A 23,034-nucleotide genomic window follows, 5' to 3' on the forward strand; every position below is an offset into this window, starting at 1 on the left:
ACTGCAATGTCTCCTTTCTGTAAATCCCCAGCGGAAAACGTGGAAAAATCAAGCCGGGTCCCGTCTTACAGGTCAGCTGACTATCCAAACCCCCAATGGCAAGAAGAAATGAAGATAAGAACGCCTCCATTTGGCACATCAAGCGTTGCGACAGAAACGGAAACGACTAGTTCGTCAATGATAGTACCCCAACCGCCAATAAACATTGACGATGTATGGCGAGAAGTACGAGCACTTGAACGCCACAGGTTCGCATCATCTCGGTACCGCAAAGTCGGGAAGACTATTGAGCCGGTTATAGATTTTTTAACGAGATTTTCTCCTATAGTTGATATGATGGTTCAGGGAACTAGTAGTGCTTCTTTAGTGTGGGGTTCATTGAAAGCTGTTTTGATGGTTGCTCAGACTTCGGCTACTTATTTTTATTATATCGACAATGCGATGTTGAAGCTTAGCGACATCCTTTCTATATCAAGTCAGTATGAAAAGATGTTCGCGACGGAAGTCCGTGTCAGAACTGCGTTGTCGGATTTATATGATGAAATTTATCTATTTCTGGAGAAAATACGAAAGTCTGTTTCTGTTAGCTGTTAGTAGAACGCCCCCTTTTTTCTTTTATCCGGTACTGACAAAGCTTTAGCATTGAAGGTCTTTCTCAAGAATCTGAGAAAGTCTTTCGACGCAGAGTTCAAAGATAATCTGGAACATATTGAAAGATATACTCGGGTTTTCAATGATGAAATCACCCTTGCGCATCGGGAGAGGATGGATTTCTCGACTAAGAAAATCCAACAAATAGTTGGAACTATTGCTTTAGACAATATAGATCTTGCGAGCCGAGTAGATAGTCGAGATGCATATCGTGAGTCGAGCCATACCCATACTAAGCTTTCATTGGACTTCCTATAATTCCTATACCAGTCCGCTGACGAGCACATATAGACACCAAAGATGCAATATTGAAATGGTTAACCCAGGTTGACTCTAGAGAAGATTTTTACCGAGCTCTGAAGAGACGCTCACCAGGAACCGGAGTGTGGCTGCGAGACGATCCAAGATTCCGGAGTTGGAGACGCTGCACCGAACCTTCGAATGACCGTTCGATATTGTGGATTCATGGCCGGCCGGGATCAGGCAAGACCGTGCTAAGTACCACTGCCATTGAGCACCTTCAACTTAAGTCAGAGAAGAGTTTGGAAAGATCGGAGAATGAAATAGCCTCTGTGGTTTACTTTTACTGTGATTCCGGCGATGCCAGAAAAAGATCGACGTTAGAGATACTCGGATCAGTTTTGGCACAGTTAATTGCACCGCTGCATGACTTTCCAAGCGGAGTCAACGAAGCGTATGAACGAGCGAGGAAGTATGGAAGACAGCATTTATCAACTGCAGACGATATTATGTCCGTCATCAAACACGTGTTGCAAGAATCTCCATCTTGTTACATTATTATTGATGGAGTAGATGAATGCAGTGATCCAGGTGATCTTTCAAAAACATTTTCGGATATTGCAACAGGCTCGCACAATGTTCGGTTAGCTCTTTTTTCTCGCAATCTTCCTGCTATTGCATTTGAGCTAGAGAGAGTGTCGTATGCAATGATAGAGTTGGAACCTTCTCTAGTACAGCCAGATATTGATAACTTTTTAACGAAATCATTGGATAGTTTACCCGGGAAAGGTACAGGGGCACAAGACCAGGCATTCTCAAAACTATCGAATGCTTCTGGTGGTATGTTTCTATATGCTGCTCTGGGAATTCAAAGTCTAGCCGAAGCAATTGATTCACAGAGTGTTTTGGATGCTATTGAAAGAATACCCGAAGGACTGAACGGATTTTATGGTCAGATACTCGAGAGATTAGGTTCACAAAGTATTCGAAGACGGGATCTTGCTCGTAGAATTCTTTTGTGGGTTTGTTGTACAACAAGACCACTATCTTGGAAAGAGCTTCAGTGTGCTCTCTCTTGAGATGAGACAAAGGAGGCGTTTATAGAAGATCAACGGCCTTTTAAAGATGCCGTGCTCGATCTATGCGCTCCTTTGATTGAGTATCGACCAGAGAAAGATACATTTCATCCAGTTTATACATCAGTCCGCGACTTCTTATGGAGGTCCCATAGTTTCGACTCCATGTCAGCGAAAGCAACTCAGTTTCTCATGACCGAGTCTTACGCACACCAGACTATTGCCGAAGTGGTACTAGCTAGCCTCTCACTACCAGATGTTATACATAACACCCAGGTTGATGACTTTCAATATCCGTTAGCGAGATATTCTACAGAAAACTGGTGTCACCATTTATCGTCAGCGTCATTTGAAGAGAAAGTATGCCAAAAATATGACAAATTTGCGGATTCGTCTTTAGCGCGATCGACATGGATCCTACGTTTTCTTCTCTCAAATAGACAGTCGTTTCCCTTACAACGCATAGCAAAGTATCAGAAACAGGTCAATGATTGGAAGAATCACAAAGAAAGCTCTACTACCACTTTTGCTGCGGAGGATTTAGCTGATATACAACGAGCACTGATTGAACTGGACCAACTGGATCTCGGCCAAGCAGAATCTATCTCAAATTTTGAGCGCGATCTCATTGTCCGGGATCTGGCACGGGCTTTCACAATGGCAGGGAAAGTCGACCAGGCAATTGATATGTTCGAAAAGGCCCTTGCCCAAGGACTTCCAGGAGACCCATCGCCAGAATCTGTCCGCACCACCTGGCTTTTAAATAGTCTTGGAATAATGTATGACCAAAAGAATCTTACTAATCTTGCTTTGAGCACGCAATTAAAGGCTCTATCCATCCAGGAGAAGTATCTTCCACCTGATCATCTCGATCTTGCATTAATATTGAACGAATTGGGTCGAGAAACACGACATCTTGAGAGATACTCAGAGTCCGAACAATACCATCTCCGCGCCCTTAATATCCTGCGCCAATTTCTTCCCGAGACGGACTTACAAATAATTTGGACCCTCAATACACTCGCTCGGTGCTACCGCTTCCAAGGTCGCTACCCTGAAGCACTCGCTCTCCATCAGCTTGCACTCAATGGCCAAATCACGTTAATGGGGGAGGATCATCCTCATCCCATTCGCACGAGATCAGATATCGCGAAAGTATTGAAAGCGCAAGGCAAATTCAAAGAAGCATTGGAAATCATGGAAGATATGTATGAGAGAAGAGTCAGAGTACTGGGAATTGATAATCCTGATACGTTGTGGACGATGAATGATATTGGGATGGTGTGGGAGGAGATGGGTATGGATAGTGGGGATGTGGAGTGCAGAATAAGAGCAACTGAGTGGCATGAGAGAGCGTGGAATATACAAGTGAGGGTGCTGGGGGAGGATCATAAGCACACGGTTTGGAGTCAGGCAGTTTTGGAGAGGTTGGAGGGGATGGAAAGAATGGGCGATGCTGTTGCAACTTCCTGATTTGGATGAGAGACTTAGAACTCCATCTGGTTTATTTTTATGATGTTTATTAAGATGCATGGCTTTGAAGTAGAATTCAGCGATTCGAAATGGTGTGTTTTGCGCGAGGTAAAGACACTTTTTCTTCTGGGTGGATTAGATAGCATCAATTTAGCAAATATATTTCATCACACGTATCTGAAACTATTGCGACAGGGTGACCTTGCGTGATACCTTAAACAAATGTGATCTCGGGGCGGGTGGGGAGTGGTGAATATGGCGAGTCAAGATCATTGACTCGATTTCAAGATTCCACTATAAAAGGTTCTCCATTTTCCATAATCTGATAAAGCAAAACTTAGAATGGATCACCGCCATTCCACTGACAGGTGCTCGAGATTTACAATCTCATAAACCAAGATTTTGAAATTGAGTAGTCATATGGATGTCGAGTCAATTTTTTTTGTCTTTGTCACTTTGTGCGCGGCATATCAGCTGCGGCATCAACACTTGCATCTTTATTGACAATAAACAGCTCTACTTACGAAAATTGATATTGTAATTTTGAAATGACAACCAATAGTGAAGTTGATGCCATTTCTAGAGAACCCATTCATGACTGGAATGAGAGCCAGAATCCATTCTTAATATTCAATCACGATGCACGCATTTTATTCTAAGGTAGTCCACACATACGTCTTTTTTCGAGGGCTTGAAGAGACCTATTCATTACTGCAAGTCTCTTATATAGGGCTATCTCTCTTTCTTTCTGTTTTCTTCAAGAGAGCCTAATTTAGAATGAGATGAATGGAGAAAAATAGAACATGGTTTCAGTGTATATTCCGTCATTGCACGTGTGTCACGAATGCACCAGTACTACAGATACATATATAACTGGATATAAAAGAACCAGAGGCTCTCAAGAGTCGAAACTCAAAATCAATTACACGCTGGCGTGAGCAAATCGAGGTGCGGAGTAGTGAAAATTTGTATGATGGCCTTTTCCGAAAGATCAACCCTGTTTCTTACTTTCGAAGCAGAAAAAAAAGCTGAAATGGAAGAATGGCGACTAGATAAAAGTTGATAATTTTCAATGATAGTGAGAGTGCACTTCCGTGATGGCGAGAAATTTAGTATGCGAATGAATGGACTGGCTTGCTTAAACGCAATAACTCGTCCAATTTCAAAAGCGATCACAATTCCGGGTTAAAAGATAGTGTCTGGCTACGATAGATATTACAGAGCTTCTCATCTATAAAAAGAGCTTTGCAACGCATATGAGGGGATCTTACTAGGCGAAGATGAGTATGTAGGATATGCGAAGACTGTAAGGATTGCTCCTAAGTAGTCGCTCGAAACAATGTGTGGAACCACTAGTAGATGCACCAACTGTAACTTCGGACTTGATTCTACATCAAATCAAAAACAAGCCACAAATAATGCTTTTCTAAATCCAAAGATCAAACGCTTATTAATTCAGCAAAATCTCATGCAACAAAGACATTGCCGTAAAATGACAGATCAAATTGCGCAAAGCAATCAACTTTGCATTTGAATTTCATCCGTCTGCTCTAGGAGCTCAATTTCCACTCTAGTCTCAGTCAGTTCCAATCTCCGAGTAGATTATTTGTGAGCGGTATAAGAGCGGAAGAAATATAGCAATAAAGTCATATCTTCGCAGCGGAAATCTTCGATAGCAGAGATGGAGGTAAGACGTTTAATAGTTACGGTAGTAGTGATGATTCCAGTAGAATTTGACAACAAGCCGCGATATAGATACTTGCTTTTTGAACCAAAAAGTGTACGTCCAATTTGAGGGATCGAATGAAATGACAGATTTGATTATTTTCCCCGATCCGAGTAAGGAATGACCATCTTGTGAAAACGTTATTTGAGTACCGAAACGGGAACCTATAGATCATTTATATAATTTATTTTTCTTCTAGTATTCTGGATCCAGAACCTGCCGAGCGAGTGTGTAAAATGACAATTTTGATCATCGAGCAAAAAGCGGTAACTCCACCTTTTTGCATTCCAAGCTCACATAAATGTTAGACTATAAAATGTTCTTACTTTTCTGATAAATTCTATAACAGCAAAACCACAACATCCAAGCATTATCGAGAAGGAATTGTACGCAGACGACGTGGAATTTAGCAACATGATCACAACAGTATGTCACGGTCTTTCTAAAAGAGAATCACATGCATCTCAAGACCTACGAGACCATCAACAAACTGATTATGGTAATGATAATAATAGGATCTGGCAGCAAGGCAGTTTCGATTACACCATCCCTTTAATATAATCTTTCAATGGTATCAACCCCCTTCAATCTGCCCCTCAAACACCCGTTCCATACCAGAACATAACAACCGAGGAACTCAAGCCTGGCTGAATACTTTCTGTCCACATTACTAGATTATCTTCGTCAATTTGTGCGTCACTCGCTGGACTCTAATACTGAATTATTGATTGATAACGTGTTGAGTATATGATTTCGACAAGCATGATTGAAAAGACGGATCATCGATAGTGAGAAAGGTAGTGCGTGACAACAGCCACTTTCAATGGTGGTCAATATTATAATATGTCTATCTAAAATAAACCTACTATTCTAGAATAGAAAGCATGGATTAGGGTAGCATAATTTATTTCACCAGAGACGTGCTACAGAAGCTGAAATTCCTTGCAGCATAGTTTACTATATACAAGAACCTTTTAAGGTTATCAGCAGCTCATAAAAAGTTTAAAGAATCAATATAGAACGAGATACGCGCTACTTATAATTTCAAAATGTCTCCTCAAAAAGCATTCACTACTCAGAACGAAGATGGGAGAAACTTAATGCACAGCTTGAGAAACCCAACGCCGTATTTGATATACACCACTAGAATTCCACGTCCTGGCTATAAAATAGAGGCGACGAAGAATTGATCTGCTTATCGGAAAAAAACCGAATATCTAGCATACCCTGAGGGGTGAGTGAGAAGGAGGTATGTAGCTTAAGAATTCGTGACATGTTTTCTGCAGTGTTTCTAATACTCGAAAATGCTCCATAGGTTATGAAGGATGGAAGCAAGAATAGCAGTAGGAATGCACATTAATTGAAAATGATAAATTCCTGATAAAAAAATCGGTAATGATTATAAGCGCCGTCGATTATCTCGACCATGTATATCATGTATGAAGGATGTCGGAGAGAGCAATTCCCGCCAGTGAACTACGACCTTATCACACTTAATGAATGAAGAAGATAGTCAAAGTACGCAATGTAATTAAGGAAGGTTGAAAGATTGATATGATGAGCTATAATTGCAAACAAGGGTATTGGATCATTAAAGAACATGTTTCGGAAATTCAAAACCTCGCTTCCACCTTCTTCTCCACGTCACCCAAAGCCCAAGCACTAGTCTTCGTCTTACTCCTCACACTGGTAGCTTGCTGCTCTGTGAATCCCTTTGCCTCGACAGCTGGATTGTACCCCAACTTATTCTTCTTTCCAACTTCGGCAGAATCAACAGGAGCATTTGTTTTTCCATCGGCACGCTTGTAGACAGTCACCACAACGGCGCCACCCAATCCAAGATTGTGTTGTAAAGCTACTCTCGTATCATCAACCAATCGGTTGTTTGCCCATCCACGAAGATGCCAGACAAGCTCAGCGCACTGTGCAATTCCTGAGGCTCCGAGTGGATGACCCTTTGAGATCAATCCTCCGGAGGGGTTGATGACCATCTTGCCGCCATATGTAATATCTCCCGCTCTCACCATTTCATGAGCCTTTCCTGGTGGGGAAAGACCCAAAGAATCGATAACAATCATCTCATTGGCTGAGAAACAATCATGCAACTCGCAGACCTTGATGTCTGCAGGTGTGACCTTTGCTTCCTCCATGGCAGTCTTTGCTGCAAATTGTGTCATCTCAAAACCCATAAGATCGATTGCGGATTTGGAGAATAAAGATGGAGCATCAGTAGCCATGCATTGACCTGCGATCAATACAGCTTGTTCTTTTAGATGTGGGCGGGCATCGAGGAAATCTTGTGAAACTAGAACAGCTGCGGCTCCTCCATCTGATGTGGGACAGCATTGCAATTTTGTGAGAGGCTCATGAATCATGGGAGCTTTCATGACTTGTTCCAGAGTATATACATCCTGGAATTGAGAGTATGGATTTCGTTGTGAATGCTCGTGATTCACTCTCGCAATCTCTGCGAAATCTTCATTTTTGGCACCATACCTATTTGTGATGAGGAGTTAGCTTTTTGCTACGCCATCAGATATCGAGTAGTGATAGTCATACTTTTCCATATATTCCCGACCTGCATTACCAAACATTTGCGCAGCCCCGGGTGCATTCGTGACGCCTCTAGTGGCACGCATCATTTCTCCCGTTGTGCCAGTCGGATTACTACGATCATTCCAGAAACTCTGCAGCGAACCCGGATTCATCTTTTCGAACCCAACCACCAATATACAGTCCGCACCTCCATGACTAATGACATTTCTTGCCAAAGCCAATCCTGTTGAGCCTGTTGAGCAATTGTTGTTCACGTTGTAGATTGGGATCTGGGTCATTCCGAATTGATAAAAGACACGTTGTCCACAGGTCGAATCTCCATAACAATAACATGCCACTCCTTGGTCAACATCGTCGTAATTGATTTGTGCATCAAGCATAGCCTTGATACCAGCTTCAAAACCAAGCTCAGTGTAATCGACTTTACCCCTTGGTTTGATGAATTTGGTCATGCCGACGCCTAGGACGTAACATGGTTCATTGCGCTTGATAACCATTTTGAGATTATGTATGATTCAGAACAAGTTGCACTTATTACTGTGATTTCAATCGTGCAAGAAACGAATTGTGAAGTTGCGGTACAGATTTATAAATGAGAAATGGAGTTGATTAGAGAGCCTTATCATGTTCATTTCTGGGGTAACTTTTGCGGGGAAACTACCGAGGTTCGGAAGTGGGCCGTTGCCGTTATATCCGGTGCTAAGGGAACGTTTTAAATGCAAGCGCTATTTATTAATAAAGGGTTAACGATTTTAATAAGGGTTCGTGGCAAATAAGTTATGAATTACTGTACTAGAATAAGGTTTTTCTTGTTTTATAGCAGTTTGAGGACCCTTTTGCCATTATTATTATTATTATTATTATTATACAATATTGCAACAATTGATGAGTCTAACAAGTGAGAGTCCGCTATGCACTGTTATCATGGCATCTGGAAAGCACAAGGGATAATGTTCTTTTGGGTAGTTGCAAGGCTTACACTTCCAGCATCCTTGAATCCTGCCACGAAGACTTTGTCTACAGCTTGAACTCATGATTTATGAAAGCGGAATAGAATTGAAGTCAAGTTGCCAGGGAATTTGCCATGCTAGGTTGTTAGGTCACATTCGTTAGTGTCAAGTCCAACCAAGTCCCACATTGTTCATGCCTTTACTGTTTATCTTTCTTGGATCATCTACGTGCATCTGTTCTATCTTGATTTATCCTATTGTTTCATCTGCCAATCACAATCATTGTGGGCATTGAAGCTATCTTGATGACCTTACAGTCGAGCATGCAGTAGGCTTTTGGGAAGGACACACGAGCCAATATTGATGTCGAAGTTTCGGCAGGAAGGGTGTGCTCTGACTGAACTGATTCCGATCATAATCCGAATACCAGTCTGGTTGATCACGACATTATCGTCTGGTTATTGTAATGATTCGATGATTTTTTGAATCTCTTCCTCGTCTAGCCGCTCACCCAGTTATCGACTCCCGTCAATGGTGTAAAATCATTAGTAAAATCATGTCCAACATAACTTTTTCTCACGCTATACATTGATCTTTAACTCATCGTTTCTACATTTCCAATAGAAGCAGAAAATGGCGAACACACAAGCGTTCTTCTAGCTCATGATCTTGCATTGTGGCAGAAGTCGTTTTGCATAACCTATCTTCATTCAATTCCGCCGACGTTCATGACCACTTCAGGCATCGCAAAGTAAAACAAACAAGCTAACACATACCGAGTGTACAAAAGAGTGGCTCTTAATGAGTAGTTTCTCTCTTGTGCCCTTCTCAATCGTCAACTGCAAGCGATAGTAGGTAGTGAGCACGAAGGAAGCCCACCCCTCCGTCGCCCTCCTCTCAAAATTTTCCAAAAAAGAAAAATTGCCAAAAAAACATACAACAGTAGGGATTCGCTGGTGGTCACCCACCCAACTACTAATCTACCGATCTGAAGCTTGTGTGTGGCAGAGCGGACGGGATGCCAAGTCTCTTCAGTCTATGGTCGTATGTGACAACGACGTGGGTTTGAGAGCTTATATAGGATGCTTGTGTTGAGATCTATATGGTGGAAAATGGTGATGGAAAGGGGAATATCAGGAATGGATATTACCTGTGTTCATTTGAAGATTTCAACGCTTGAAGGTATGATGTGAAAAAGCTGCTGGATGCTGAAGGCATACCCACCGGAGGAGGTAAGCTGATGGTGGCTCGGGTGGTAGCGCTTTTCGGTGCAGGATTGAGATGTAAAAACACGCTGTAATCACGGGCACCCTAAGAACAAGTAAATCTCAAACACTCTGCGAATAGAATCAAGGGTTGACCAACACAGCTACAGTAGATTGTACCTAGATCCTCTCAATGAACTTAAAATGATTTGAGCCTCTACTGACATAAAGAGAACGAGAGAACTTGAGATGGTAGACTAATCATATTCAATCACTGACTAGAATAGTCAGAATGGCAACCCAAATGAGAATTGAAAACAACGATAACTAAACGACACATTGATATAAAAAGATAAGATGATCAAATGTGGAGATTCAAGCATAAATCAACTAATAGACAGGGGATGGTTCCAGAAGCCCCTTTCTGTATGAATTGCAAGACCAAGTCGAAGAAATGCGAGACTTCTTTTATTGCTTGCAATTATTGAGAGGAGTACAAGCTTTGTTTTATTATCTTCAGTCTTTTGATCCGGGTGTTAAGTACTCAAGTTTGAGGCCGCTACTCTGGGGCGTCGACAAAATGTCGCTGACCGATTCCAAGACTCGCATTGTTTGAACAGACAAAAATGGCAATCTACTCATCCACACGAAATCCACTCGAATAAACCCAAGAAACGAATATAAACCCCCCTTCCGAACTTGCAGCGAGAGCAGCGAGCATACACGGACAATGTTTTTATGCCATGGCGACAGACCGAAAGAAAAAAATCCCGCGAAGATAATTGAATTCCCCGAGAAAAAGTCCATGATACCGTGGCAGTTTGGTAATTCTGCCTCCTTGAGTGGATATGGGAATTTTGTCAAGGCAGTAAATGAACAACAGTAAATGACAAAGATTGACGAAAACAAAAGCAAAAACGCTTCGACAACAGGAAGAATTACTTTCACCTGCTTTGAATCGCCCTAGAGCGACTGCGCACTTCACATACGGCTGAATTAGTAACTCAAACCCAATGAACAGAAATACAGCCGCCAAGCTCGAAGACAAGACTGCTTCCAAAAGGCGCAGCGCAGCGAAATCCCCCTGAACTTTTGTTGCGCGTAGCTGATCGAGTTAATAAATTTGAATTCAAGATTAGAGATTTTTATATACCAGCAAATGAAGTAAGATCTCGGAATGATATGTAGCGATATCAAACATCTCCCATCTACCCACCCCAACCCCCCCCCAGCGATAGCCGCTCAAGACAATACAAAATCTATATCTCACCAAAAAAAAAATCAACATCCAAGTACAAAAAGGCTTTCTCGGACATCAATCGAAAACCCATAATCTAGTATAGGAAGAGGCCCAAGAAAAAAGCTCATGGACTCATGTGTATTTGAAGCACCGGACCAATAGAATGGAAGAATCTGGTATACTATTATATCTCTCTACTTAGCTATCCACCAGTACGGTATGGTGGCAAATTGTATGAAGTGCAGTGATGATAAGTGAATGGAAGTGTCGATTATGGACAGAATGACAACTATGGGAAAACACAACAGACAACACCGGCTAAAACAACAACAATATCAAAATCTCAACTCCCCCAGATCAAAATCTGCAATACATAGTAACTCACAACGCTACCCCCCAACAATCCTAAAGTAAGCTCTATTTCTCCGCACAGGAATCCTTGAGCGACAGACCTATAAAATGGCTAGAGGAGATTATAGGGAGTCTAAGATCTCTTCCTATGTCTCTTATATAGGTAGTACTGAGCACTGGGAGAATATTGAGCAGAAATTGAATAACACACTTCCCAAGGAAAACGCAAACTAGTCACCTAGTATTCTATCACCGAGTACCTCGGTATGAATAGTTACTCAACCCAGCGAATCATTCACTCTTTGAGAACAACTCGATAGATCGAAATGCAGCCCCCGCCCGGTAGGTTAAATAGACAATCAAATCAATACACGGAAAGAGGAAATACACGGGAAGAGGAAGAATGGACCAGAGTCATTGTCGCTGTCAAGGCAAAACACGAAAGAGAGGCTGTAAGTTCGGAGAATCGTGCATACACTATAACATCTATTACTAATATTCTCTAGGAGGAGTATTTTCAATCGTGAGCAGGTATAAAGTAACGTCTCATGCTATCTCTTCTCAAGTATGAACTGGAGCAGCGCTCGAAACGACATCTGCTATATTCTTCGCGACTTGCAGTGAATGTTCTGCATAAAATATCTGTTTCTTCTCGACTGCTGCTTTTCAGTATCTAGTCCGATGCGATTTTAATAATTTGTGACTGCCATTTTGAGATGAAGAAAACAACAGCGACAAAAAAGATTCAAATCCAATAAAAATAAAACAAAACAACACTAACAACAACAACAATCAACGCACGCCGTCCGACCCAAATTTCCCCCGTCCCTGGTCATCTCATCATCTCTCCTTTCTCTACCCTCCGCACATTACCTACACCACTCACTCCCATACAAAAATCCTCAAGCCCAGTTTCACAACCCACCAAATCTCCCACTAGAACGATCCACAAGTTTCTGTCCGACAAACATGGAACTCTCCTTTCTCGTTGACGCAATATATATATGTAGATATAAAAGCTTCTCTCTCTCCCCCTTGAATTTTAAACAAGGAAATATCTTACCCCATCTTATTCATTCTCATTATCGGTGAATCCCATCCACAAGAAAGCAAAGGAAAAATTAAGCACGCGTTGACGGTTTGGTATGTGAATCATCGAAGAAGGTGGGAACCAAATTTGGAGATCGTGAATTCACTCAGAAATCTAGATAGATCATTGATTATGATTCTCAAGAGACGATTATCATGCCCTTCAATTTTGAATCTTCCCAAGAAGAGCGAAATACGAAGGTAGGTAGCTTCAGATTCTGCCCAGTGAATATCAACCCCCCCCCCCCCCCCCCCTTCTCTATCAACCCCATTACCATCCAACCCCACACATCCTCAAACCATTCACATAAAAGACCTCTCCAAACATACATACATACACAAACAGCAAAAAACACTTCAGCACCCAGCGATAGTATTTCTAGGCCCAAAGTCTGCGTTGCAAAGCCAATACATCGTAAACTCATCTCCGCATCCAAATCCGTACGCAAGGTGCGCAAGCACTTGTTTTCGCAACCTATCTCACATACATCCACTTGATTGCGGGATGATATTGGGAAGAGATGAGAGTAGTAAATGTAATATCTTAGGTATCTTACTTTAAACGACAGTAGAAATAATTTCTCAACGACAAAAGCAACACTCAGGGGAGGGGGGAGAGCACAAACAAAGACAGCAGAATCAAGCAAAATACTATGCATTACTCGTAGGAATAAATGCTACAAGATAGATCACCACAGTGATTGATTATTCCCTGGCTCTGTATTTCAATCCTGAGAGTAGCTGTTAATTATTTTAAGTGCAGCGACGAGCATTTATATACTGCTCCCATTCGCGAAGATCGCGTGATCACATATTATATGTATCCGCAGTAAAAATTTGGCGCGACCCATTATTCATAGCAATTGTTTTTGGTGGTCGTGTTTCGGAGAAGGCAGACTCGTAGAGCCGTCTATATTCTTGAGGGAATGGGCTGGTACTACCAGTCATCGTCTTATCAGCGAGATTCTCTCCCCTCTCGACGTCCAGTCCTTGATATGACACACGGAAATTGTACTGAAAGGAAATGTAAAGTAACACCCAGCACACCATACCGAACATTACCAGAACACAGTAAATGTAGGTCATAATTTCGTATTGATCCTCCACATCTATTAGATACCCGCGCAATCTGTATCTCAATCTACCAGTATCTTTCTACCCCATACGTAACGTATGTGTATCCCATCATCCGCCATCATCTACCCATCAAACCCTCGAAAATCCATTCCTCTCCTTCTCTCTAACCCCTTATTCAGTCTTAACACCAACATCCTTGCTCACACCATCCGCCTCCGCCGTATTAATCTTCTTTCCCGTCTTTGCAATCTTCTCCAACACAGTATCGAATTCCAACTCCGGCTTTGCGATGACCGTTGCGGTTTGACCTTCGAGGTTGACTTCGTATGCGCGGACAACCTATTCTCTTCGTCAGTGATCTTCTTTTATGCTAAGATTTATGATCAAGATAGTTGATAGATATGCGACACCAAGCTGCGCGACGCCCATGTTTTACCTGCGCGAAACAGAGAAGAGTATGATATCAGAGAACAAGAAAACAAAACAAAACTCACCATCCAATTTCTTCAAAACTCTATCAACAGCCCCAGAGCATCCTCCACAGCTCATCGAAATGTTGAACTTGTATGTATGTTCGCCCTCCTCTGCGATCAAAGAAGCTGGTGTGTTTACTCCGGTGTCTGCCATTATGTTTGATTTATGTGTCTGTTCTTATCGTATCTTCGAGGATGTAAATGAGGTTATGAACAAAGAATGAATCTTAATTCGTAGACGTAGGTATGCGATGTATTAAAGTAAAAAATCGAGTTTATTGTTGTATGGAAAGTAACGAGAGAAAGAGGATGCGACGACGGATCCTTATAACACTTTCGAAGCTGCGAAAAGGCTGAGGGGCACCTGCACTGATAACGCAATGCGCTCGCTTAGAAATCACAAAGCCGATGGACCCTGGCCTGGCGCCAAACAAGGATGAAACTTGCTCAGAACAGATCATTCATTGACTGGCTGAGTCGAGTGGTCATCACACAAACGGGGATTATGGAATGGAGTACCATCACGGACGGATATTGCTTTTTCGGTGGTGTGAGATGTTATGGGATATTGTGAGCATGTTTTTCAAGGGGTCGAATCCCGCTTTCCTAATATCGATATTGATGGTTTAATATTGGGAGCGGGTATCACAGGAGGCAATGGGTAAGAAGGGTTATCTGAAAACGCTTTGGGGTTGAAGCTATTTAATTACACAATTACGTCTTCTGAACGTGCATCATAACCTACAACATGCAATTGTAAATGCAGGTTCAACGTTTGTGCGCACTGGTATCACAGGTCCGAGTAATACACATCTGATTTGCGCTGAAGAAAGATCATACTCTTCACTCTAAAATTGCTCTAGCTGTAATATACAGACGCGAATATTTCCATTCAAGTCAAACCAGGCGTTTCTTCATCGTCGTCCGCATCTTCAACACGTGGCTGCCTATGGTCCACATCTTGTCCCTCTGGGTGACTCAATGCAGGTATTGAATCATTGTCGTCCTCCTCATATTCGGAGTTGTCGAAGTCTTCCGGTGTTCTCCAAAAGCCGAGATATTGCAAAATTCTTGAAGCTGCAGAAAGTGATGGTCCACGTGGTTGTCCTTCTGATCCTTCTTCAGCGTCTCCCTCCAGTTCCCCTTCCGGTAATCCTTCCGCAAAATTTCTTAATCGTTCAAGTGCGTCTGCTTCATCCTCTGATTCACCGCCACCATCGATATCGTCATCCCCTACTCCACGGGCTCGGAATGCTTCTAATCCTGGAAACCCTGGCATGAGTCGTGCGAGAGCCGCGAGCGGATCATTAAATCTATCTTCAACGGGTTCGTGCTCATTTCCCAGAGTTCTTCTTTGAGATGGGTAGGAGATGGTATTCGAATAAGGTGGTAATGGATCTGAATCTGAGTTGTTGCTTCTGTGGAGGAGATTTGATGGAACGAGACTCATCAAATCTGGTTGATTTTCCAAATAAACAAATCTTACAACATCAAGATTTAATTCCCTAAGATCCGAGAGGAGGGGGGCTTCCGATAAATCGGGCTTATCAATTGTATGCGCAATTTCCATGAGTAATGCAGTAGACTCGGTAGTATTCCAAAGGTCTTTTGTTTGGAGAACATATAGTTGCGTGAAGAAAGTATCAGACGCAGTTGGTGGTTGCGATCCCCAAATTGACGGAGGTGCGTCAAGGTTTAGTTCTTGAAATAGTCGACAGAACAGCCAAGGTACCTGTTGCATAGATTCCGATAGAAGACTTCTACATTTAACCGCGTCCTTAAGTTGTTGCGCGGCCAGAGCAAATGATGGTTTGGCGTAACTTATTGTGTTTGCCCACTCGGGTATATTTCGACTGGCGGCAAAGTCCAAAAGCCACTGAAACTCATGTGCACGTAAAGCAAGATGGTGTATCATCCATCTCATGCAATATGGATCAGTTTCGGGATCCAAACTCAAGAGCAGTTTTGCCCATTCAAAAGCAGTTCGGTAAGTTCCCTTCATGATGAGAGATTTTATGTAGTGATATCCAGCCAACCAAAGTTCTCGATTCTCTGGTCTACTGAAATCTAATCGAGCTTTACCTTTGGCCAATTTAGTACCAAAGGATGATAAAGATATTCGACCAAATGTAAAAAGAGCTCTCTCAACAAGATCCGATGCTAGAGAATGGTCTCCTTGATTTTTGGCAATCTTGCTGACTTGGAGAAGGAGTGAAATGTTGTACGCTATCATGGGTCAGTCAAAGCTACGTGAAGTATAGATTGTACTCACGATATCTCACAATGAATCTAATAAGATTTTGGGGATCACCCATTTCAACCAGACCTTGAAATGTTGCCTGCACAGATTGGTATGATTGATCATGTACAAATCTGTATTCTATGGTGCCATCAACCACATCTTGGTTTTCGACGACTTCCATCGTTAATCCACCCGAGCTAGATTTTGGCCACTCATCCTTCCCCTGTATAAAGAGGTTACGTCGCAAGGTAAGTTCTGGAAGACCTTTGCCAGGTTGATGGTGTCCCTTCAAGACTGTCTCCAAATCCATTTCTTGATTATGTTGCCTTCTTCTTGCTCCGCGGCCAGTAGGTCCTCCAGGATCTTCATTTGGCTCTGTAGCAGCTCGTCCAAATAAGCTTCGCATTTCGTTTGCAACTTTGAGATGCTGCGTGTTGATACCCAAGAGAAAACAAACTCTTTCGTATTCTTCATCCACTTCGATTGAACTCGTCATATTCGTAGCATTTGGATTCTTCAAATTCAACTCTTTCAAAGCTTGGTCAATGTCATCCAAATCGTTCTTCGGTTTAGCTTCAGCAGCTTTTGCGGAGTCTTTCCCTTTTCCAGCATTCTTCGCCTTCTTCTTTTTCTTTGGTTTTTTGGGTTTCTTCGCGGTCACAACTGGAGAAGGTTCGCTCAATTCTTCTTCCGCCGGTTCTTCATCATCATCAATGCCCTTCGATTCGTCATCGTCTTCTAAGTCTTCTAACGCTGCAAAATTCGCAAACAGGCTGGGTTTTGATTGTGAAGGTTGTGGCTCTTCATCGGATTCTTCTTCTTCTTCTGCCGCTTCCTCTTGAGCTTGAAGTTTGGCTTGCTGTTCCAGCTCGCGTTGTTGTTGTAACTTTCGTAATTGTCTACTCGACATAATGAGGGAGGGGGAGGGCAGTTGTTATCTGAATAATAGCAATGAAAATCAAGATGTATGCGTAGAACTGTGAGGATAAAAGTGGCAATAAATGCGATTGTGAAAAATAGCGGTCCTATTCTATTCTAGAATCATTCATCTGTTCCAATAAAAATTGAACGGGGAATGACGCATTTGCTTCACTTACCACTTATTACCTACATCTCATAGTCTCGAGCTAGTGGGGGTTGATAGACTGGTAGACCACCTGGTGGACCGATAGAGATTGCTTACCTAATTGTTTGATTGGTCATGTTTCGGCTTATTAAGCAGAGAGCAGATCCATTTTACTGCTGGTAAGAGCAACCGTGGAAGACCTCGCAGACTCTGATACACAGACCTAGTAAAGTGGTACTTGTCTTGTATATAGTAGTGCCTGGTATCGTAGTCGTTCACGGTTGTACTTGCTCAACAAAATATTAAGAATATCTACCAATACCCACCTACCCAGTATCTTATATTGATAAGAAGAATACTAGGTCGTCGTCTTTTGGTCTTTATCACCTTTCCTCTACCTGCTACCATTATCATCCTCTCAATTGTCGTAATATCAAATACATATCAATACCGTCCGCCCAACCACCCCTCTCACGGTCCTGGCAATATCCGGGGTACTACCAAAGCGTTATCTCGGAAATCAAGCTTAGCTAAACCCCCCCAGGAACTCAAAACTTTGGATTTTCCTAAATACTAGAAATCTTCATTTCCAATGCGTCGAGTAGCCTTAAAAGCGATTCGCACGGCGAGACAATTACCTGCTCTTCGTAGCACCCGTGGAAGCATCTTTCAACCATCAAACTATGTTCTAAGTGCACGATATTCTTCCGGTAGAGCTCCTATTCCCAAATCATCAGCATCATCAGCTTCACCACTTCATAGTTCCGTCATCCCAGCCTCGATGTATTGGCGAAGGTTTGGTCTGGCCTTCGTTTCAGGCTTGGTTGGATATGGCGCATGGTATGCATACAACGAAGACGGAACTCTCACTCAAGAAGCCAGTCCAACTTCATCAGTACAACAATCCCGCGGCTTCTCAACTAGCACTATCTATTCAACACCGATCGGGCCCGAAGAGACCGCGGATGCTAGAAAGGCTGTAATTGTCAGCACAGAAGGTCTTTATACTGACACCATTGAAGGTCCAATTTCAAAGGATACCGACGATTCTGGAAGAAAAGTCTTAGAAATGTTAACACCAGAGCAAGCAACTTCAAAATTGAGACGAAATGAGGAATCTTATTTTGTCGGTCGTGGCAAGGGAGTTGTGCGATACGATGTCGTTCAAATTCCAAGCAATGACCCAATCGAGGATGATCATTCTGAAAAGATTATTGAAACCAATGAAGCAATTGCCGGACAATCACCCTCGGATTGGATGTTTTGGGGTGTTTTCGATGGACACTCGTATGTTTCTATTCCAATTTACAACCACTCACTAACATCTTAACAGAGGCTGGACTACTTCTGCGAAATTACGACAAGTATTGATCAATTACGTCGCTAGAGAACTCAATTCTACCTACCAAGCCTCTCCAAACCCTTCTACCGAAGCCATTGAAGCTGCGATGAAGACCGGCTTCACTCGACTCGACAATGAGATTGTACATGAAAGTGCGCAGAAAGTAATGAAAGGCAATTCGAAATTGGTCGCAGCAGAACTCTTAGCTCCAGCATTATCAGGATCTTGCGCGCTCCTTTCCTTCTATGATACCAACACCGGACTCTTGCGCGTTGCATGCACAGGAGATTCACGCGCAATCTTAGGAAGACGAAGCGATAGTGGAAAATGGACTGCTAAAGCTTTATCAATCGATCAAACTGGTAGCAATCAAGATGAAGAAGCCAGGATGAGGAAATTACATCCTGGAGAGGATCACGTCATTAGAAATGGCCGTGTCTTGGGAGGTCTCGAACCAACTCGCGCATTCGGCGACGCAACTTATAAATGGACTCGTCAAGTTTCAGAGAGGCTAAAGGAATCATTCTTTGGGAGAACACCATCCAGCCTTCTCAGAACCCCACCGTACGTCACTGCGGAACCTGTAGTAACAACTACCAAGATTCAACCGGAGAGTGGAGACTTTGTTGTAATGGCTACAGATGGACTCTGGGAGATGCTCTCAAACGAAGAAGTAGTCGGTTTGGTTGGACAATGGATTGATAAACATTCAGCCGATTCGAATGGAAATTCCGCAAGTTCATGGACTAAAATGTTTACAGCGTCGCAAAAAGGATTACCTGTAGAAACAAGTAAAAATGATGGTAACAGTGGCCAAAAAGCCCCAATTCGACAACGTCAATGGGGCGTCACTGAAAGTGATAGATTTGTTGTTGAGGACAAAAATGTCGCCACACATTTGGTACGAAATGCATTAGGTGGAAAGGATAAGGATATGGTTTGCGCTTTACTGTCACTGCCTGCCCCTTATTCTAGAAGATACCGGTATGTTACGCTCTTTAAGCTGTTTCCTTCCACGAAACCATGCTGACAAATGTACAGTGATGATCTTACGGTAGAAGTCATCTTCTTCGGCAATGGACCAAAATCTGGCGATATTATTGTCAACAAGGAAGCAAGTGCGAGCGCAAATAACGTCAAGCCTAAACTATAAAATTACTTTTAGATTCAAAGAGAAAGACTACTTCTACTTTTCAGCGTGTATTATTAAGCATTTAGCTTTGATATTGGATTTCAGGGAGGACGAAGGGAATGATTGGTATGGATGGATGGTGGTAATATACCCAGCGTACTAGTCAGTGAGTTTCGAAAGACTCGAAGTTATGAAGAGCTCAAACGATTGTTAGCTATAATTGCGAATGGCATATGAATTCTTCGGATATGTTCATGGTGCTAATGTTGTGACGATTCAAATGTGGATATAAATATGAGCACGTCTCTACAGGCTGTTGGAAATTGATCAAGAGGGGCTCAAATAGTCTGAGAGAGAAGTGCTCTCGTGACTATACAGTCAATTGTGCTCAGGTACCTTGCTGGCTATGACTTTACGGGCTGATGTACCTATCTGCCTACTGGGATCTATGAGTCAGTTGCAAATATCTGATATCTAGCATCTAGTGATAAGATGGGGAGGGCGATTTCAAATGCTATTCATCAGACTCTGGAGATGTCCTCCAGTGTAGGCAATAGTATTTCCCGTATTTCGTATACGGGTTAGTTTAGTGGTGCGTATCGAATTTTTTCGAAATACGTACGTATGTGGTATAGAATTCAATACCACTGAAAGTATTCAATATCATTTAGTTATTCAATACTATTAGCAATATACTGAAATACTGGAATCCAATATAAATAATACATTCCTATCCAAATTAGGCTAGAAATAAGGGATTCCCATTCAATTTGAAATCAGGAATGGAATTTTATTACCTAATTAGGATAGGAATGTATATTTTATATTGGATTCCAGTATTTCAGTATATTGCTAGTATTCTTTAGGCATATGAATATGTACGAGAGTGGTATAACCTCCTTTCTATACGTACTAGCTGCAATATCAATATGCTAATACGCGCCATAGTTTCACTGTAGTATACTATTGCCTACACTGATGTCCTCATTAATTCATACTTCAGTACCCTTCGAATTTGTTTTCACTGCCTCTTCTCTCCTCAGAATCTGATGATTGTTTATTTGTCAAGCAATGCATGCATTGAAAGTGGTCACAGATGGGGTGGATACTAGATGGGTAGGTTAGGGTATGAACTTTTACTTAGTCAATTGACTCGAAAGCGAACGATTTTGATTCTACTGAAATTTAATTTAATGCTTTTTGAAAGTTGGAAATTCGAAAGTTTGCAAGGGTGATTCCGGACTCATTTAGCCATGCGACAATCTTACCCCCCTTTCTGACTCTGCTTGACTCTTCTTTCTCTCAGCTCCTGCAAAAATTCTTTCCTTTTCCTGTCCCTCGGGGTCATGATTTGCTTATCAAGACGCTCTTTTTGTTGGCTAGCAACATAGTTATAGTATCTAATCCTATCTTTCGAATCATGAGCTCTTCTTCTCAAATCCTTCATCGACTTCTCTCTCGTGCGTTCAATCAGGGCTTTGACCCGCTCATATTTCTCAAAGGTAAGATTCAGCGCCTCCATTTGATTGAAAATTGTCGGAAAATCGATCGATTCCACATCTGCTTCATTCTCGTCAACGCTTAAAATCCGCTGGAATTCTGCCATCAAATTTTCGATTTGTGCATTAGCAGCCTTGAGTGATACATCAATGTATATGATCAACTCTTTGATCGTTTCCTCATAGCCCCCCCAATTTTTGTCTTTAGTTCTGCATCGACTAAATCGTTCAAGAAATTGGTATGCCGAGGGGAAATCAAAATTATTCCACTCCTGCTTTTTTGCTTCTTTGGTCATACCGGACTCGGCTTTTCTTAGGGCCTTTTCAAGATTTTTCCTTTCTCTAATGGCTGAGTCAAAAATATTTGAAAATACATCTTTCGTCCTCCACATATTTCTTATCTTTAGTTTCAATCGTTTATAATGATTGATCCAAACTACTCCCGCTTTTCTACAATCTTCTAGATTTAGATTGGCAAGTTCATCTCCAGGTTTCACTTTGGCGAGTTGTTCCCTCAGATGGTCTGTTTCTCGCTTAAAGGTGCCTATATAAACATCCACGAACTTTGAAAACCCTCCAATAGCTTCGGAGACTGTCCAGGCCTGATCTCGAAAACTTCGAATTTTGGTACTTAGTCCTGGAGAAGGTTTTGACAGTTCTGGTAGACCATCTCTCAGTCTGTTAAGTCCATATCGCGCATCGGAATATGCATCTTTTATGACATCAAGCTGAGGACTTATATCTAGATTTGCGAGATCATACAATGGACTGACTAACTCGTAGGGCTCGAGTTGGTGTGAAAAGTGAGATCCATCGCGATTATCATATCCATGTGCAGATTGCTTCTCTTCGCGTTGAAAGTCTTGCTTCCTTTCGTGAAAATTTTCTTCTTCTCTCTCGTGGAGAAAGTCTTTCTCTCCCTCGTGGGTATATTCTTCTTTTCTTTCGTACCAAGGATTCTTCCCCAGGGAGATACGAATATCAACGATGCGGATGATAAGTACAGTTGCGTAGATAAGAAGAATTACCTTGATGAGTCTTCTTATGGAAATGCGATGGCGAAACGAGGTACTGAATTCAGACCATAGCCTTGGTATGTTGGCTAGCTTCTGTCGCCATGAGGTCTGACGATTTGGTAATTCGATTTCTTCTGGAAAGATGGGGAAGGAAACTCTTTTTCGTGGACTGGCAGTAATGACTTTGGAAGCTCGTCGAGTGCTTGGTTGTGAGGTTCTAGGGGATTGGGGGGGAGTGAAGAAGGTTAGGCGACTAGGGGAAGAACTGTTGGTACCGATCGTAGACATGGTATATGAGAGTCTGTTCAACTGTAAGAATTACAGGATGGGTTCATGATTTGTGATGGGGAGAAAATGGGAGAGGTTTTTGCTTCGAGAGAATATGAAGGTCTTTATTTTAGTTTCTTGTCCGGATCGGGTGATCCGGCGATTCCTCTTTAAGCTATTTCATTAGTCTCTAGCAACTTAACAAAGGGTCATATTTGCTATTTGATACCAGCAATACTTCGGCTCTGGAGTTGAGGAAACCCCAAATCTCCTTTGTCTCTATTATTCCTGATTGAACAGTAACTTTAATGTACATGCAACAAAGATGGATGTTATGTTTTGCGATTACAACTAACCAACTGC

General features: G+C 42.1%; 6 protein-coding genes across 6 annotated transcripts; 2 read left to right on the forward strand and 4 right to left on the reverse strand.

Annotated features, from left to right (window-relative positions):
- Window positions 1-108: 108 nt before the first annotated feature.
- EAF02_005746 (uncharacterized protein) lies at window positions 109-3,440 on the forward strand (the record flags this gene model as incomplete). The annotated part of the gene is made up of 4 exons (XM_038901794.1): window positions 109-589; window positions 641-862; window positions 943-1,913; window positions 1,983-3,440. 4 exons carry the CDS (start codon window positions 109-111, stop codon window positions 3,438-3,440), a joined length of 3,132 nt encoding a protein of 1,043 aa, XP_038758011.1.
- Window positions 3,441-5,958: 2,518 nt separating this feature from the next.
- On the reverse strand, window positions 5,959-8,300 carry EAF02_005747 (uncharacterized protein). The gene is made up of 2 exons (XM_038901795.1): window positions 7,726-8,300; window positions 5,959-7,662 (listed from the first exon to the last, which is right to left on the reverse strand). The coding sequence occupies exons 1-2, from the start codon at window positions 8,217-8,219 to the stop codon at window positions 6,780-6,782; spliced, it is 1,377 nt and encodes a 458-aa protein (XP_038758012.1). The 5' UTR covers window positions 8,220-8,300; the 3' UTR covers window positions 5,959-6,779.
- A 5,505-nt stretch (window positions 8,301-13,805) lies between these two features.
- On the reverse strand, window positions 13,806-14,261 carry EAF02_005748 (uncharacterized protein; the record flags this gene model as incomplete). The annotated part of the gene is made up of 3 exons (XM_038901796.1): window positions 13,806-13,973; window positions 14,045-14,070; window positions 14,129-14,261. 3 exons carry the CDS (start codon window positions 14,259-14,261, stop codon window positions 13,806-13,808), a joined length of 327 nt encoding a protein of 108 aa, XP_038758013.1.
- Window positions 14,262-14,999: 738 nt separating this feature from the next.
- On the reverse strand, window positions 15,000-17,259 carry EAF02_005749 (uncharacterized protein; the record flags this gene model as incomplete). The annotated part of the gene is made up of 2 exons (XM_038901797.1): window positions 15,000-16,333; window positions 16,380-17,259. 2 exons carry the CDS (start codon window positions 17,257-17,259, stop codon window positions 15,000-15,002), a joined length of 2,214 nt encoding a protein of 737 aa, XP_038758014.1.
- A 384-nt stretch (window positions 17,260-17,643) lies between these two features.
- EAF02_005750 (uncharacterized protein) lies at window positions 17,644-20,634 on the forward strand. Its single transcript, XM_038901798.1, has 3 exons — window positions 17,644-18,702; window positions 18,749-19,741; window positions 19,799-20,634. Exons 1-3 carry the CDS (start codon window positions 18,008-18,010, stop codon window positions 19,908-19,910), a joined length of 1,800 nt encoding a protein of 599 aa, XP_038758015.1. The 5' UTR covers window positions 17,644-18,007; the 3' UTR covers window positions 19,911-20,634.
- Window positions 20,635-21,153: 519 nt separating this feature from the next.
- Window positions 21,154-22,692, reverse strand: EAF02_005751 (uncharacterized protein; the record flags this gene model as incomplete). The annotated part of the gene is made up of 1 exon (XM_038901799.1): window positions 21,154-22,692. The coding sequence occupies one exon, from the start codon at window positions 22,690-22,692 to the stop codon at window positions 21,154-21,156; it is 1,539 nt and encodes a 512-aa protein (XP_038758016.1).
- Window positions 22,693-23,034: the final 342 nt, after the last annotated feature.

Source organism: Botrytis sinoallii, assembly GCF_014898435.1.
Source record: "Botrytis sinoallii strain Bc 23 chromosome Unknown BSIN_009, whole genome shotgun sequence".
Lineage (NCBI taxonomy): Eukaryota > Fungi > Ascomycota > Leotiomycetes > Helotiales > Sclerotiniaceae > Botrytis > Botrytis sinoallii.